The 18,009-nt window shown below is 47.8% G+C and overlaps 1 protein-coding gene across 3 annotated transcripts in view; it reads right to left on the bottom strand.

The window, feature by feature from the left end:
- Positions 1-452: 452 nt before the first annotated feature.
- NDFIP1 (Nedd4 family interacting protein 1) overlaps positions 453-18,009 on the bottom strand; it is a 45,647-nt gene continuing 28,090 nt past the window's right edge. The window contains 6 exon segments of one of the 3 annotated variants that reach the window (NM_001243361.1): positions 453-1,470; positions 6,724-6,829; positions 9,706-9,772; positions 12,834-12,958; positions 14,361-14,448; positions 17,723-17,853. In NM_001243361.1, coding sequence (NP_001230290.1) covers positions 6,726-6,829; positions 9,706-9,772; positions 12,834-12,958; positions 14,361-14,448; positions 17,723-17,853 — 515 coding nt within the window. In that variant the 3' untranslated portion in view covers positions 453-1,470; positions 6,724-6,725. 3 annotated transcript variants of the gene reach the window in all.

Below are 18,009 nucleotides of genomic sequence, written 5' to 3'. Positions count from 1 at the left end.
CTACCGGTATGGCTCAGTGGTAACGAACCGGACTAGGATCCATGAGGATGCGGATTCAATCCCTGGCCTTGTTCAGTGAGTTAAGGATCCGGTGTTGCCATGAGCTGTGGAACTTCCACATGCCACAGGTGTGGCCGTAAAAAGACAAAAAATAAAACATAAAATAAAAATGAAGCATCACTGGGAATTCCAGGATGATTTAAGATCTTCACAATTCCTATTTTAGTCCATGAATCTTGTGAAAAACTAAAATTTCCATACACACTTCTAGGACTACACTGAGTATAAGAAACTTCCTCTGCTGAACAAGAAGAAAAAAATGGCCCAAGACCAGTTTTTTTGTGTTTACGGAATGATTCTGTATGAAACCATATGGACGAAGAGTAGAAAAATCTGCCTTAGCAATTAACAAGCACGAACCAAGAAAGTAAACACTAATCCACAGCAAAAAGTTGCTACACAAGAGACGTTTATTAATGTTCTGTTGTATTTACAGCTTTGACACAGCAAACCAAGGTGAATTAGCACTTGGCCCAAAGCACAGCACTCTACATGAAACACGCTGCAAAAGCCGGGAGTACAGGATGTTAGGGATCATCTCAAAAGTTCCAAGCCAACTCTTTCCTTGCTTCTGCGGCCTCATCCCCTGCCTACCCCCAGCCCCTGGCCTAAGCATCGGGGAGACGAAAGAAAGAGAAAAGAGGGGTGGGGGCTCTGACCTTCCCGGAGGGTCAAGAACTGCATTTCAGTTACTCGACCGCACGTGTCCTTGTCCTTCCTACTTGATACGGTGTCAACGCCTTGACGATCCCTCAGGTACACAACACAGCATAAGGAACTGCAAAATGAGAATGCCCACTCTAAAAAAGTAATGCTTATTATTTACCAATTAGGAACATATTCTGGATCACACCTTAAATGTATTTTGCACGATGATTTTGCTTCCAGGTGTTCACGGTACAATTAAATAAACTTCTAATTTTAACAGCAAAATGGATTATGCGCAGAAATGCAGTCATAACCAACGTTTTAACTTCTGAGAAAACCCCCTTTAAAATGGCCAGCATTATACATATCTTACACTAGAATATTTAACTCCAAATTCATTTTGAGATGGAGGATGAATAAAGCAAGACTGCCCCCTACTGACTACAGGGACAAGGCTCATGCTATTTAAAAGGACTACAGACAATACTAGATAAGGCATCATTAATACATCACAGACTTGATTGCGAGAGCTTTTTCCAACATTAACCACTAATGATTCAATGATTACAGAATTTTGCGTTAACTATTAAAATTGTACACCTAGGAACGAAGAGAGAGAAATGATCTTTGTCAACAGTACTTTATTTTTTTAAAGCAGGTGATTATTCCTCTGTGTTCCAATCTTGATTCACTTCCTGCAGGTGTCCTCTTGCTTCTTGAGAGAGAATTCATAAACGCAGGAAGGCCTTTGCCAGAAAACATCTGCCAGAGAAGGATATTGAATAGTGAAACTCTGGTTAGGTTGTTATTTTGGCTAAAAGAAGGATACTGTCACAAAAGGAGGCAGGATGTCTGGAGACAGAAGCACATTTTAGCACAGTTTTAAGATTACTATACGGTGACATCACGGCCATCAGTCAACTTTACATTTTTGGTGCTGACGGTGGTCAGGGACCCTGGAACTGGGAAGAACTTGACGGCATCCTCGAAAAGCCCCGAGGTCAGGAGTCTCTCTCCCAACCTCCCAACAAAAGAACCGAATGCAAGCGGCCCTGCGTCCCCTACTTACCCTCAGCAGCCACGGCTGCGACATGGGGACAAAGAAACAGAGGAAAGCAAATGCACAAGGAGTCCTCACCCACGGGACGCTGTCTGTCCTGCCAGGCGTGCCAGCTCTCACACAAGAGAGATTTCCAGGAAGGATGCCACGTGCTCTATGTGCAGCAGGGCAAAGTCAGCCAACAGCCGGACACGTGCAGACACACGAGGACTTTCTCCAATCAGCTGGGGTCGGGGGGAGTGGCTTATTTGGGGGAGGGAAGAGGCATGGAGCCCCCAACCACTTTTTTTTTTTTGGATGGAATACATATGACCGAAATAAGTGCTCTCAAAATGATGTCCATGTATTTTGTTAAATGCACTTTTTATCTAACACTTTGAGGCATTTCTGTATCGGCATAGAAACTGGTTTGCAATGGGAAAAAATAACAACTAATTTCCTAACACTCAAAAATAAAGACGAACAATTGAAATATTTACGAGAAACGGCATTGGGGCACCTAGGCCGAGTGAGAGCTGGCTGGGCTTCCACATAAGCCCTCCGTTCACTTTCCCTTTCTCCAAATGACTGTCAAGACCACGAACGGCCCTTTGAGGCCCCTTCCTGATGAGACGACCACATGCTCTTGAACAGGCTGACAAGATGCAGAGAAGCCACACTGGAGGAAGTCGAAATACTATTTTTCTACTGTTCATATTTTCCCAAACCTCAAGTTCACTTTGTATTTCGATGTGAAGTAAAATCACACCGACATAAGAGCAACTTTTTTTAGAGAGACTTCAGAATGGGGCAGGGACCAGGATACGAGACTATAAGGCCTCCCCAAGGCCAAGCAGAAGCAGAAAGACAAAGGGGAGACAGACGTCAAACACAGAATGTTGCAGTGGGGCTGGCGAGAGTCATTATAACCCTAAGTAAATCCAGTTTCATCAGGTTCCACGAGCAGATTAAAACTGATTCAATAATTGCCCTGAGGTCAAAGCACCAGAGCTGTGCACGCACAGGGGACACAGTCGGGACAATGGCCCGGCCGCCTTCCGTCGTTCCTCCTGCTCCCACCACGGCCCTCCATCCGCCTTCGGAGAGCTCGCCAAGTCGGAGCCACTCCACCAACAGTAAGAAGCCATCCGGAGGCCTCGCCAAGTCGGAGCCACTCCACCAACAGTAAGAAGCCATCCGGAGGCCTGGCGAGGCTGCCGACGGGCGATCTCAGCCACCCCAGAAACGCCCAAGGACAAAGACTGCGGCAGAGGCACCGCCGGCTCTCTAAGCCTTGGAGTCCTGCTCCGGCCAGCGCGACGCAGGGAGAGCACGCGAACGCGAGCAGAGCCATCAGGTTTCAGGAAGGAGGGACACATTACTACTCAACTTCAGGTCACTTCAGAAACAAAAGGACCCCAACGGCCCACACATCATCGGACGTGCAGAGGAAGCACACTTGCTCTTCGGACACTTGGTGATTTTTTTTTCAAGCAGACCTTCCCCTGGAAACATGCGCGACCGTCCTGCTACCATCCAGTCCAGGGAGTCAAACTAACTCGAGGTGAATTTCCTTCAATGACCCAGGAGACACTGCGGGGGAGGAGATTCCCCAAAGGAGGAAAGGAGACCGTTTCTCACCCTCCTGGGTCTGGCTCACTAGGGCGCAGCCATCACTGTCTAATGATGAAGGGCCCTGGCTCATCCGTGCCACCAAGGCTCGCAAACTTTCCTCCTCCTACTTCAGGGTGGTTCAAAGAAAAAAATTTCAGGTGGGGAGTTCCCTTCGTGGCTCAGTGGTTAATGAACTGACTCGTGTCCATGAAGAGTCGGGTTCAATCCTTGGCCTTGATCAGTGGGTTAAGGATCCGGCGTGGCTGTGGCTGCGGCTGTAGGCCGGCAGCGGCAGCTCAGATTCCACCCCTAGCCTGGGAACGTCCATGTGCGGTGGGTGTGGCCCTAAAAAGCAAAAAAAAAAAAAATTGAAGCTGTATTTTGCTTCACATACAGAGACGTCTTAGCAGTTAACGCCCTCGACGACGGGGCGGCGCCAGGGCGAGCGGTAAAGACTCGTGGTTATTGTCCAGTGAACCCTGGACATTTCTGACCATTTCAGACAAAGACGCTCCTAAAAGGCATCTGCTTCTTTTTCAACACGACAGAAGGAACCTTTTCTTTCCTGCCTCCGCAGAGCCACTCGGGGCTGCCACTGGGCTCAGCTCTAGCAGTTCCTTCTGGAGCTTCCTGCTGGGAGGCAGGAAACCAGATTTCCTTTACAAGCCTAAATGGGCTCTGAAAGGCAACCTGAGCGCTGCCCCGCGGTCCCTGCCCACGGGCCGCGGTGTCCGGCTCCTGCAACGTCCGCCTGGGCTGCTCAGAAAGCGGCCTGCTGAGGCCACCGGAGCTTGCGGCGTGTGAGTGGCTCCTCTATCCGCGGCCACCCGAACTTCTGGAAGAGGCCCTCTCCTGATACTTCTGCCTAGTACGAGGCCAGAGCGTAGCATGAGAAGCGAGTGGTTTTTCTCTACCGCCGTTACTTTAGGAAGCACCTTTCTGGCAAGAAGGAAGCTCGCTTTCGACAGGTGACAGGTGAAGACAGAAGGCTCAGTCAGCGAACGAAAAAGAAGACCTTCCTGCGGTCACTGCACATCTGCCACTAAACCTCCCAGAGGAAGCAAACACTGGATCGGGAGGGACGGTTCTCAGCCCCGTCGGTGGACAAAGGAGACGCGGCCCCACAGGACAGAGGGCGGCTGTGCCGGCTCTCTCGGGGCTGCTGCAAGTTAGGAAGGAAGCCGTTCGACTTCTCACCTCGGCTCCAAGTCCCCAGAGCCCTAACGGAGAGCTCTGAGTCCTCTGGGCGCGTCGGAAATGATTTCAAAGCAACGACAACATCAAAGCCAGACAGGAGAGCAGAGAAACCCACCACGCCCTCGATGGGGCTCTCAGGGACGGCCGGGCCCCTGACCACTCGGAAGGCACCGAAGGCCTCTGTCCCCAAGCCATAGGGAGGGACCAGCCTGTAATGGCCCTTCACAGCTCCCACAGCACCCTTGCCTCAAACCACGATGCTAAGCCTGCTGTGCTTTCCTTTTAGAATCCATGCAGAAAACATCTCAGAACGTCTAGAAAATCCAAACAGTAACAACCTATTTTGCAAACAAAAACCCTTAACAAAGTCCCCAAAGATACCGGAAAACTGAGAAGTTCAGGCTTTCTCTCAACCTGTATTGTCGTGACAACCTGTCGTGTGTTAGAAGCAAGATGAGGCGTTCCCACTGTGGCCCAACAAGATCAGCAGTGCCTCTGCAGCCCTGGGACGCGGGTTTGATCCTCCGCTGGGACAGTGGGTTAAGGATCCAGTGTTGCTACAACTGTGGCTCAGACCTGATCCTTGGCTTGGGACTCTGTGTGCTGCAGGGTGGACAGGAAAAAAAAAAAAAAAGGAGTTTCCATTGTGGCACAGCAGAAATGAATCCACTAGGAGCCACGAGGTTGCAGGTTCGATCCCTGGCCTTGTTCAGTGGGTTAAGGATTCGGCGTTGCCCTGAGCTGTGGTGTAGGTTGCAGACACAGCTTGGATCTGGTGTTGCTATGGCTGTGGTGTAGGCTGGCAGCTATGGTTCTGATGAGACCCCTACCCTGGGAACCTCCATATGCTGTGGGTGCAGCCCCAAAAAGACCAAAAAAAAAAAAAAAGAAGCAGCAGCAAGATGAAGAATGTATGCATCTCCTAATGAAGGCTGAAATTTTCTTCTAACTGAAGAATGCAGAGAACAGAGGTGAGGCCTCAGTCCATTTACAAAGCCAAAGCTCCCAGCAGACTAGCCTACAGAATCTGGGGCGCAGGAAGCAACCTGCCCCCCACCCCCGGGGATGCTGGGCACTGAACGATGAGGGGCAAGCTGCAGGTGCCTTGGGGCTCTCACTGTAAGGAGGGCACGGCGACCCCAAATCACTGACTTCTGAATTTACCACGGCTCAGAGTGAAACTTCAGGCTCGGAAGTAATTATAAATTATAATCAGGAATGTAGAGGAAAGAAAAACGATGCTAATGGCAAACTGCACGAAACGGTACAGAGCCTCTGACTAGACGGTGATGTTAGGACGCCCTGGACACAGACACAGACGCCCCCCAGGCGTCAGGGCCCAGGCCAGTGACATCGGGGTCCATCTGTGGCCAGGGTGTGTCACTGAATTCACACGGAAGACACACCACTCAGGACAGTTTAAACATGCACCGAAACATCCCTTTTCTTTAAACTCATAAGCACCATTAGTACTCTTAAGGACTAGAATCTTCTCTCAAATGCTCCCTCGGAGAAACGGACGTGAACCGACAGAAGACTAGGCTCTCAGTATGCTTTACCTTTTCAAAGAAACGCCTTATGAATATACTCGGCCAGGATGGCCCTGAGCTGCTCCAACACGCTAACCTTCTGGGACTGACGTGAGCACAGTTGAGCACAGCTGCAAAGTGCTTACAGAGACAGTAGCTGACATACGCAAAGGCAACAAACATGAGTTACTGCTGTTACGCCAGGCTTGAGCAAAATTCTGTTCCATTTGAGAAGTTCTCATCGTTCTTATACTGTTGCTTAAACACTCTGAAAACAGTTTCACCTCCTGCCAAATTAAATACAGTAGAAACTTTCTTTTCTCGAAGTAAATATACCGAGACCTCTTCACGATTCAAGAGTCAGTGATCTAGGATCAGCCGGGCCTCTTCTGCATTTGTGACAACATGAGATACTGTTTTCTCCAAGGGCGGTTTTTTCCAACTTGCCTTTTTCAAAAAGTAGCTTTTTTCACAGAAATAGCCCTTCCTGAACTAGAAACCAAAAGACAAATATTGCGGCTTTCTTACTTTCTCTATCCCTCCCACAACAGGTGTGCACCCCAAACCTGAAGAGTAATCTGCCATGTACCACGTGATCACACCGGGACACAAATTAAGGGTTTTTTTCTTTAATACCTTCAATAAATAAAGAGAACTCTGGTCCTGGGGAGATTGGAGAACGTTTCTGGCATCTTCCGAACCTTCGCATAATTGATAAATCCTCTGAGAAACAGGAGAAATCCTAATTTAAAAAAGAAAAGTCAAGAATGAATTTCAAATTTCCATCATAAGTCCACTCCCCAGAAATATCCCTCCCGATAGCAATACTTCACACCACATCATTTTCCTGCTAAAATCTATCAAAACAAAATTTCCTCTAAAATTTCCAAAGGATTTCCACACCAGATCTTCCATTTCTCTATGAGAACACGAGCTCAAGAGCCAAACCCCAGTCTCCTTTGCATGTTCAGAATCTAATTTGCCCAAGAAGAAAACAGAAATTAAGATGGGGCCAAACATTGACATTTGGCAGCCTCACTGAGAAGCAAGATCGAAACCTACCTTCTGAGTTCCAAAAAAGTACTCTTCGATAATTAACTCTAAAAATAGAAAGGTTATAATACTACGTTTTTCTCAACAGAAAAAAAATTTCATTTTTTTTCCATCGACAGTACACAATGCCGGCCACTAGATGTCAGGCTCCCCCTGCCTTTACAGTGAGTCTCAACTCTATCCCTTTTTTGGTTTGCGGTGGGATGTCAGTTCCCAGACCAGGGACTGAATCTGGCTGCAGCGGTGACGGTGCCAAGTCTCAACCACCGGACCACACGGCAACTCCCTCTACTTCTCTTTTCTTCATCTAGGACTCAGTGGGGAAGGATCCAATGGGGTAGCCCACACACTCCTAGGGCTCCTCCCCCAGAGAGGGTCCCTGAGTCTTAGACACTTTTTGAAAGGACTTTATAGAGATATAATTTATACATGATAAAGTTGACCTATTTAATGTGTACCATTCACCGGCTTTTAGTATAATTAAAACTGTCGTCTAATTTTAGAACTTGTCGTCACCTCTAAAAATACCGATACCCACCAGGCAGTCACTCCCCGCTTCCTGTCCCCTCCTCCCACCTCCCTAGCTCTAGGCAACCACTTTCTTTTGGATACATTTTAAAATATACTTAAGTGGTGGAGAACTTTGGTACTCAAGAGAAAAATGGGTTTTGGCAGTAACCACAAGTCATCAACACTGAGCACAGCGAAATACCATTCTCTTTGGCATCAAAATCAACAAGGGACTACACCAAATGCTAGATGGAGGAAGCCTAGTGGTGTGGGGAGCATCTAACTTATACGGCGGGTGTAGCCGCAAATCCAGCCACAATCAAACCATGGGTATCATGTGGTTTTTTACTAGGTAATCCAATTTTTAAGAAAAGGTGAGACATTCAGATATTTTGATGTGAAAGTTCTTGCCTTTCATACTATGGCAATTTAAAAAACCAACTTCTGAAGAAAATTGTGGACTATACAAAGCACAACTACCAGGCTAGATGGAGCTCACGAGCTGATAGCCTGAGAGCTTGGAATACCTGATCTTGGCAGGAAAACCAAATAAACAAAAGTTGTCTCTGCAAGAAGCTCCAAAAAAGGATGCAAACATTAGCTCCGAAGGCACTAAGGACCTTGCCATCTCTTGCTTACCAGTAAGCGGTAAGACAGGAAGAATGATCAATTACAAAGTATTACAAATTCATCTCCCATGAAACTTTAATAGAGGAAGGAAATCAGTCCATTAAGTTTCCTTAAATTATCTATGCTGTCGACGATCAACCTAAAATTACGGCTAATGGCTCTTTGGTCCGTTCAGGATGTGCTCGGGCCGTCAGCTTGGAGGAAGACGAGGAGTTACACTTACAGGTGCAGTTTAGAGAGTAAGCGCGCCAAGGAACTATTCCTCCACAGCAGCTCTCCCACAGGTCATGTTTCTATAATTACACTTCTCAGCCATCGAGGGAAGGGCTAAAACATCCCTATTTTTCCTCCCTTGGAAAGCCGACAAGGAGCAGTAGAGCAGGCGATGCCCCCGAGGCGGCAGGGAAGGGGGCATCAGTGACTTGTATTTTCCAAGTAAAATTCAGGGCCAGCCAAGCATGGCTCTGTTACCCCAGGCACAGCAGGGAGGTCCTGAAGCGAGGAAGCACCTGCTGGGCATGGGCCCTCCCCTGTGCTAGTCGGACGCGTCAGCAGCCCTGGCACCAAGGACCTGAATTAAAGAGCCAACAAAAAGGCTTGAAACGGAAGAAATGCTCCAATAGGAAAACAAGTGCGCGGAACAGAGTGAGACGAGGATGCCGCCTTTACAGCTAAAGGATGGCCCTGCCACTGCTTTGCAGGAAGGACAGGAGGTGGTGGCTTTAGTCTATATCATTTATATTTTCTCCACAAAGAATGAAGAAGCCAGCACAATTCACCCCAGTGCTCACTGCTTTGCTTTAAGCTGTCTTAGAAGAAACGATCGGAAAATAAAAATTGAGAGGAAAAAATTGAATCTTAAGACCAACAACCTGAAATGGCTAATATATTTTCAAAACGAAACAAAAAAGAGTTTCTCCCTCTTCTCGCAAAACAATTCTCTTCTCCCCAAGAGTGAGCTAAAGAACTCGGGAAGCCCAGTGGTGGTTCTTCCAGAAGGTTTGTCCAGCAAGGCTGACATTCTCTATCGTCTCCTGACAGATCCAAGGGAAGGCAGGCCACATACACTTAGAAGCAGTTCAGCTGCTCACGACACACCTCTACGCAACGTGGGATTGAGCTGGTGAACCCCACTGGCAGCAGCAACTCACCAAGGGGACAGAAATCTACAGAGTCGCCTCATCACGGTGTCCTACCAGTCACATGGAGGACACGACGAGGGCATTCGAACGCGGGAGGAAAGAGACCTTTGTGAACCTGCATGTTATACGCGGATGGCGACCAGAACCTTCGCTTTGAAATGCTTATTAATTACCGCTAGTAGGGGACTGTGCAGTAAGTGAGATGAGGGTTGACACAAAGTAATTTTACTCCTGAAATTTCCCATCATCTTTTCTCTCCCATGGCTTCATTAAAAGCACTCACCTAAAACCAGGAACACCCACCAGAGCCAGTACTGACCATCAAAATATCCAGGGAAATAGGTGGAAAACTGAAAAATAAAGCAAAATATTTTAAAACAGTTCAGCTGATAAAAGTTCACATTTTAACTGAGGAGTTTAGAAAACAAAAGACTTCATTTTGTAGATTGTTGCTCAGTTCGCTCTTACAAAAATTTCTTAAAATGTTGCGGAAGTATTTTCTATAGCGCTGACTTGAAATGATTATGATACATACACAAATGTATTTCCTTTCATGCAAAAACAATCTTAAGTGAAACAGGATGTCTTTCCGTTTCATATAGTCCTTGTTTTGAAAGTGTCCAAATCTGTTTGTTTTCTCAGAATATATTTTGTTTGTTTGCTTTTGGCTCCCTCCTATAAACATGTCATTCCCTTCTTTTTTAAATGAAAAAAAAAATTTTTTTTGGTCTTTTTGTCTTTTTAGGGCCACACCCGCAGCATATGGAGGTTCCCAGGCTAGGGGTTAAACTGGAGCTGCAGCCGCCGGCCTGCACCACAGCCCCAGCAACACCAGATTCCAGCTGCGCCTGCCACCTACACCACGGCTCATGGCAACACTGGATGCTCAACCCACTGAGCAAGGCCAGTGATCGAATCCGCAACCTCATGGTTCGTAGTCAGATTGTTTCCCCTGCACCACAACGGGACCTCCCTTTTTTAATGCAGAATTTCCTAGGCCAGGGATCAAACCCATGCCACAGCTGTAACCAGAGCCACAGCAGTGACACCAGATCCTTAACCTGTGGGAACGCCCAGAAATATGTCTGAACAGCACTTTTATTTTGCTTACCCAGCACCCAAACCAACTACCTGGACTCCTTTCTAATGCGCCCTCATCTTCTTCCTACTCCTGTAGCCACACCTGACACCTTGGAACCCTCCCCCGTACGTCATGAGAATCCCACTCCTTTGCCAGGGACTAGCACAGGCAGTTATTCTGGCCCATGGGAAATGAGGGCTGCTAAGGTTTCCTTCTTCTTAAAAAGAGAAGGAGAAGGAGCTCCCAGCATGGCTCAGCAGTAACGAACCCGACTAGTATCTACAAGGACGAGGGTTCGATCCCTGGCCTCGCTCCGTGGCTTAAGGATCTGGCATTGCCATGAGCTGTGACGTTGGCTGCAGACACGGCTTGGATCCCGCATTGCTGTGGCTGTGGTGTAGGCTGGCACCTGTAGCTCAGATGTGACCCCTAGCTTGGCAACTTCCATATGCTTCGAGTGTGGTCCTAAAAAGACCCCCCTCCCCCCAAAACAAAAGACAGAGAAAGAGGAAAAAAAGAAACAGTTCTTCTGTTGAACACTGATGTGTTTCTGATGTGATGCCTGAAACCGCCATCGCCATCTCATCTAAGAGAAAGGAGCAGGGAGTTCCCATTGTGGCTCAGTGGTAATGAACCCGACTAGTATCCGTGAAGATGCAGGTTTAATTCCTGGCCTCACTCAGTGGGTTGGGGATCCCGAGGTGCCGTAAGCTGTGGTGTAGGTCGCAGACATAGCTCAGATCTGGCATTGCTGTGGCTGTGGTGGAGGCCGGCGGCTGTAGCTCCGCTTGGACAGCTAGCCTGGGAACCTCCATATGCCATGAGTGCGGCCCTAAAAAAATAAAAAAGAGAGAGAGAAGAGAAGCTACACCAGCATGGTGAGCAGGTGTCAGTGGTCCTTGATGATGTCAGTGAAACATTCACCTAACTAATGCTCACTGGAAATAAAAATTTTCCCTTGGGTTTCTAAGACATTCTGAGCTAAGTTTTCTGCTACTCACAAAACCCATCCTAACTGATACAAGCTGATTCACTTAATTAATAATTTTAGTTAAAAATTTAGTAAAAATAAAAAGATGGATAACACATTTCACGGTTTTTCTATTGGAGGTTTTAACATAGTTTGGAGTTTCGTGCAATTTGAATTAAAATACAGTATTTTATTTCTTAATAAAATAACAAGATTTAGAGAAGGAACGGAAACCTCTTTGGGGCCTGCGCTAACCTAAAGTTGACGTTTTAGAGGAGTATACATTAGCTGTCTAGGAGAAAAGCCCAGAACTTTTATCAGATTCTCAAAGCAACCTGGAATTCTAAAAATGTTAACAACCACTTTAAAATAAGGAATTTCGAAAAACTCCAGTGGTCAGTCACCACTCACTGATTAGTTAATAATACCAATTTATGACAAATACATTGGTTTTATCTAGAAAGTTAGCACCAGCAGTAAATATACCTGAAATCAGAGGACACGTTAAAAGACTAGATCTGGAGTTCCCACTGCGGCTCAGCGGAAAAGAAACTGGCTATCATCCATGAGGACGTAGGTTTGATCCCCGGCCTCACTCAGTGGGTCAAGGATCCGGCGTTGCCGTGGCTGTGGAATGGTTCGGCAGCTACAGCTCCCATATGATCCCCAGCTGGGAACCTGCACATGCCGCAGGTGCAACTCTACAAAAAAAAAAAAAAAAAAAAAAGACAAAAGACTAGATCTTTTACCACGTTAAATTATGTCATGCAATTCCAACTAACTGGCAGCTCCCAAACTACTGACGAGCTCTCTCTCTGATGTACTTTAGAGCTAAGGAGTGGGGCTTGTGACACGGGTGTGGCTCTCCGAACATTTTGACATCCTCAGTGATGCTCCTGATGAGCCATCCTGGAAGGGAGGGAGCAGAGAGACCAGGAGAGGGAAGGGAAGGAGACTAAAACATCAGGAGCCTTGAGGAGAAGAACATGCGCTTGTGACCGGGTGTCAGAGAGGTGACAGTCTTCCTGTATTACACAAACAACGAATTTCAGAACAAGTACATGTGTTATCATATTATAAACGTTACACACAGAGAAAGCACCGGTAAACCACCTCCAGGAGAGATGCCCGGGGATCAGCAGTAGTCACTGGGTCTGACTACAGAACTCGTGGGCAGAAACCACCTGAAACTGCTCCAGGTTCGGTTTCATGAAACCAGAACAAAGACTCACCAAAAATCATTGGGAATTTTGAGATAATTCCAAAAAAGCAAATAAGAATAAAAAAAATATATCAAATACTCAAACGTGTTCCGCTTATCGCATCTCTCTCAGCTCTGACTTTGTTGGCGTCAACTTACTCTGACAATCAGGATCCACTTAATTAGAGAGAGACCAAATCCTGAAATGGCCCCGTATCTTCCCGCCGCTGAGGTGGTCAGGCAAAAAGACAGGAAAAATCCAATCCAGTTAAAGAGGAATGCCACTGCAAAAGCAGAGAGAAAAAAGAGGTCAGACGTGTTGTCACCTGAGGAGCAGGCGTGCCCTGCGCCCTCGCTTCGGCCTCAGTGGCTTCCCTGCGGATAAAAGAGCCTGGGCCTCTCTCCGCAGCCCTCGGCCCGCTTCCTCGGCACGTCCAGCCCTGTCTGCCTCCCGAAAGGAAACGAGAAAACCCAGTCTCTGAGTCTCAGGAATTGTATTACTATATCTACTGCTGGTCACTTTCAAAAATGCCTCACTGTCACCCAACTGTCTGTGACTTGAGCCCTTTGCTGTAAGCGCTACGCCTCAGTAAATAAAGGCTATGTGAACATGAAATAGCGGGACTGGAATCCCCAAATAGTGGGATTCAAGCCACTCACCCTCCTGCATCTGTGTGAATCTTGAGAGCTCACACAACACGTCACCTCTAAAAGCACTGCATTGCCTTCACGCCTTCTGTGTGTGTGTGTGTGTGTCTGTTTAAGGCTGCACCTGTGGCATGTGGAGGCTCCCAGGATAGGGGTCTAATTGGAGCTGTAGCCGCCGGCCTACACCACAGCCACAGCCACACGGGATCCGAGGCACATCTGTGACCTACACCACAGCTCACGGCAACACCAGATCCTTAACCCACTGAGCGAGGCCAGGGATCAAACCCCCATCTCCATGGACGCTAGTCGGGTTTTTTAACCGCTGAGCCACGACGGGAACTCCCTTACCTTTTTAATATGGCGAATAAAATAAATGGTTGCTCCCTTGCCCATCAGGCATGTGGAAAGATAAACGTGTAATAACATCAAGGGGAAACTGGGCTGATTCTGATGTGCTACTAAAACAGAAGCTTGCAGGACAAAATTCACCAAACAAAGGCATGTAATTCCTATTCTACAGTCAGGAATGAGTAGGAGGAATGCTAAGGGGTCCTGCAGATCGGAAAAATAAAGCTTAATTAGCTCACGGAAAAATGCAGTAGCCCTCATAGCTGCTTTACTTGTATTTTCCATAGATATTCACACAAACAGAAGACAAACAGAAAGGCTATTAGGATAAAAGTGTTCTAAGCTCTAAACATCGAAGTAGGAGTTCCCGTTGTGGCTCAGGAGTCACGAACCCGACTAGCATCCATGAGGATGCAGGTCTGATCCCTGGCCTCGCTCAGTGGGTTGAGGATCTGGCGCTGCCGTGAGCTGTGGTGTAGGTCAAAGATGCAGCTCAGATCTGGCGTGGCTGTGGCTGTGGCTGTGGCGTAAGCGAGTGGCTACAGCTCCGATTCAACCCCTAGCCTAGGAACCTCCACGTGTCGCAGGTGTGGCCTAAAAATACATAAAATAAAATAATAAAGATCTCAGTAAAAGACACATGCAGGCTGTCTGTGGGAAGTGGCTCTGCCGTGTGTACACACTTACTGAAAAAAGTCAACATGAAAACCCCGTCGTTTCCTATCCTCATCTGGTCAGCATCATCGAAATCATCCCGACCCACAAAATCTTCATCCTAAATGAAAAGGAAAATAAGGCAAATTCAGTGAATGATTTCGAGGCAAAGGAAAGACATCATGAAGAACAGGGGAAGGAACAAAAGTGAGGCCCAAGGGAAAACGTACCGCTTTGGCTCAACTCAAAACCATGAGCATTAAGGCCCAGCATGTGTCAAAATTTTTCGTTTTGTCTTATTAGTAAAAGATGTAATTTGAGAAAAAAATGAATCTTTCTTCGAACTCCACAGTTATCTGAATGAAAGGAATTTTTCATTTTATTTTATTTATTTTTTGCTTTTTGGGGCCGCACCTGCGGCATATGGAGGTTCCCAGACTAGGGGTCCACTCGGAGCTGTAGCCACCAGCCTGCCCCACAGCCACAGCCACACGGGATCCGGGCCACGTCTGCAACCTACACCACAGCTCACAGCAATGCTGGCTCCTTAGCCCACTGAGTGAGGCCGGGGATTGAACCTGCCACCTCGTGGTTGCTAGTATGATTTGTTTCCACTGCACCACAACAGGAACTCCTGAATTTTTCATTTTATAACCCAAGTTCTTTAGCAACACGAGGAGCTACTCACACGTCCTTTTTCATATGTATCTGAAGAAAAGAAAAGGGAAAAGGCGTTCTGACACGCCTGGCTTCAACTCTAGAACATCAGTAACCCAGGACCTGTCTGGGGCCCAGAAGGCTAGTCATCTAGTCATCCGGGGCCTGTTCAGAGGACACCACTGATCAGCTCAGGAGCTTTACGAGACTGACTTGGGGGCGGTGGGAGGGGACAGTGTGATGAGACCTGAGGAGTGGGACAGGGGTGCCCGCTGCTCACGTCCCAACTACCTGTTTCTTATACTGGCACACAGGTCTGCAAGACCCTCCCTGCCCGTCGTATGGGCAGATACGACCCCTTCCATCCTAACTTGAAAACGCAGTGTTGCAGGTCTAGCAGGAGCCCGATACTGACCAACGCCAGCACCGCCGCAGGCAGCCGACCTGCTCACCCAACTGCGGGTATAGGCGCCGAGACACCGACAAAGAAGAACATGTACCTAAAAGTGGTAAGACCTGTACTCGGTCCAACAAGGGCTCCTCCGACGAAAATAAAGGAATAAGCCTTCGGGGACGACCAAAACGTGCCCTGTACGGAAAACGGACGGGGAGGCCCACCCCCGGGATCGGGATCGGGACCGAGCGGAGGGGAAGAGGCGGCGGCAGCTTCCGCCCGATGTAACACATTTCCTCGACCCTTTGCAATGGTTACAAGAATGTGCTTGTTATTTTTTAAGATACGAGATACTTAGGATTCTAAATTCATATTCGCAGGATAAATAGACTCTTCAAAGAAGCAAGTAATTCCGTCTTTCGCCTAACTATACAAAGATACCCCATAAGCACACACGGAAGTGATGCCTAGTAACGAATACGGCAAATGCCTTCCACCTCTCCTCTCTGCCCTTGGTCGAGTCTCCGCTACAGGTTCCTCCCACAACTGCTGCGAGGTCGATGTTTCTCTAACACTGTGCGTGTATCGTACCCATGCTTAACAGCCTTGCAGGATTCTGTGCGGCCTCCATGAGTCCAAAGGGCTCGGCCCAGCATTCAGAAGACTCTAAAACCTACAGTTCCGCCCACAAACTCTGCTCAAACGAGAGCATTTACTTCTGTCTACAGAACCCGTCCTGCAGCTGTGTGACTTCACATCATCCTGAGCCTTTCCCCCAGGATGCTCTCATCCAGCGACACTCGGGGCCCACTTCAAACCCCATCTTCCCAGGATCACAAGGCTCAAGCCACAGATCTGAACACTCCCTGCTCTCTCGGGTGCTACTGCTCAGCTGTGGCTATTTGGGGGCCTCTCTCCATCCCTGGAGTTTAAGCTCCCGCATGGCAGGAGCAATGCCTCATATACAAAGCCTTCTAGCTATATCCATATGACAGCAGGAAGAGTTCTATACATGCCTGCTGAATAAGAGACCCCTTAAGAAGTTCTTAAATACATACATTTGTCTAATAAAAGTATTCTAAACAGTCCTATAACTAATCAGAGCTTATCTCCCGGGCTGGTTCCTTGGGACAGTTACCATACCTCAACAGGTCTACAAAGTACATACAAGGACCTGGACACCAGACTTCTTGGGCTGGACTCACTACGCTGCTACTTCTTAGCTGTAAGACTTTGGGTAAATTAACCTCTCTGGGCCTCAGTTTTTGCATCTGCAAAACAGGGCTAACAGACTCTCGGCCTTGCAAGGTTCCTGTGAGGACTCGGACAATGAACGAGCTGTAACAAGCACCGAGCCCACGTGGTCACTGCATCAAGAGTGCTTTGTCTTTAGACCATGAGCTCCGTCAGGGTTCTTGGCGTCTCCCTAGCACCTCAGGTGGACGCACCGCGCCGCGCAGAATCGGCCTTGACGGCCTTATAAGCTGTGGCTTCCGCCAAGCAGAGGTTTCAGCAGCTTCAGCCCTCAGAGCAGATGTCCATCATTCTGAGGCCACGACTTCCGGGGCTGGCGTCCCGGCACTGTCCACACTCAGCTTCTGCTCTTTTACTCTAGGTTTCTGACAGGACTACAGGGTGGCGCCCTGACTGTCCCCCATTCCTGGGGACCGGGTCCTCCCTCCATTCGCCCAGCATCTGTACCAGTTTCAACCTGGATGAATATTTATGAAACCCCAACTGGATCACTTACTGGTCTGACATCGAGAACCAAGAGTCCCCCAAATTCTCCACTGGCTCCCCCGCAACCCCCCCGAATCAGCATCAGCCCAGCAGGATCTGAGATCCCTGTGCCTCCGCAGACGGCATGGGGGGACTGCTGGTGGCAGGGCTTCATCCGGATGACTGCTAGAGCCCTTCTGGGTGTAACCCTACAAAGCCCCACTTATTTCTTCTCTCCATAGGCTCCCTGGCACGCATCTACCTAAGCCCAAAATATTAAATGTGCAGAATCAAAGCAAAATTGGCATATTTCCTAGACCAGCTGCTGCTTCAAAATGCTTCAACTATGCTAGGCATTGCCACTTGAGAAAGTGGCAGCACTGGGAGAGACAGAGGGAAACTGAGCCGGCTTGACTAGAGAGTCTTCCATGCGTCTGTACCTTTGACCTCATCATTTGCAGGAAGACATAAAAGTCAATTATCGCAAAAGAAAATGTACTTGCTTTTTAAAATTAGCTGTGCTTTTACTAATCAACTTAATTGTAAGTAATAAATCAAGAATGGATAATGAAAAGAACTCAATTCCAACAGCACAGCACCAGATAACACGGTAAACCAGACTTACTCTTCCAGGAACCAAAGGGATAGTAGCTTCGGCTTTGGTTCTCTCGGCTTCGTCGTAACTGGGCAGTGTGGTAGCCACGTTGTAAGATGGGGGCTTTGGAAACCCAGACTCGTCTTTGTAGTCAAAATACACTGCAGAATCAAAAGGAAGTCACGATTAACTGATGAGGAGCTGAACTGAGGAAAAAGAGGACTCCTGCTAACTCTGGCAAACAAAAACCAGCCATTCTTCTAACAGTACCTAAAGAACAATTGAACAAAAAGACGTTTAGGAGCTCCTTTCGTGGC

The sequence above is a fragment of the Sus scrofa genome, chromosome 2 (assembly GCF_054392235.1).
Source record: "Sus scrofa isolate SSC_HxYL_T2T_F1_AM1 chromosome 2, Sscrofa_HxYL_maternal_Yorkshire_Landrace_v2.0, whole genome shotgun sequence".
Classification (NCBI taxonomy): domain Eukaryota; kingdom Metazoa; phylum Chordata; class Mammalia; order Artiodactyla; family Suidae; genus Sus; species Sus scrofa.
This window is presented reverse-complemented; position numbering and strand designations above follow the sequence as displayed.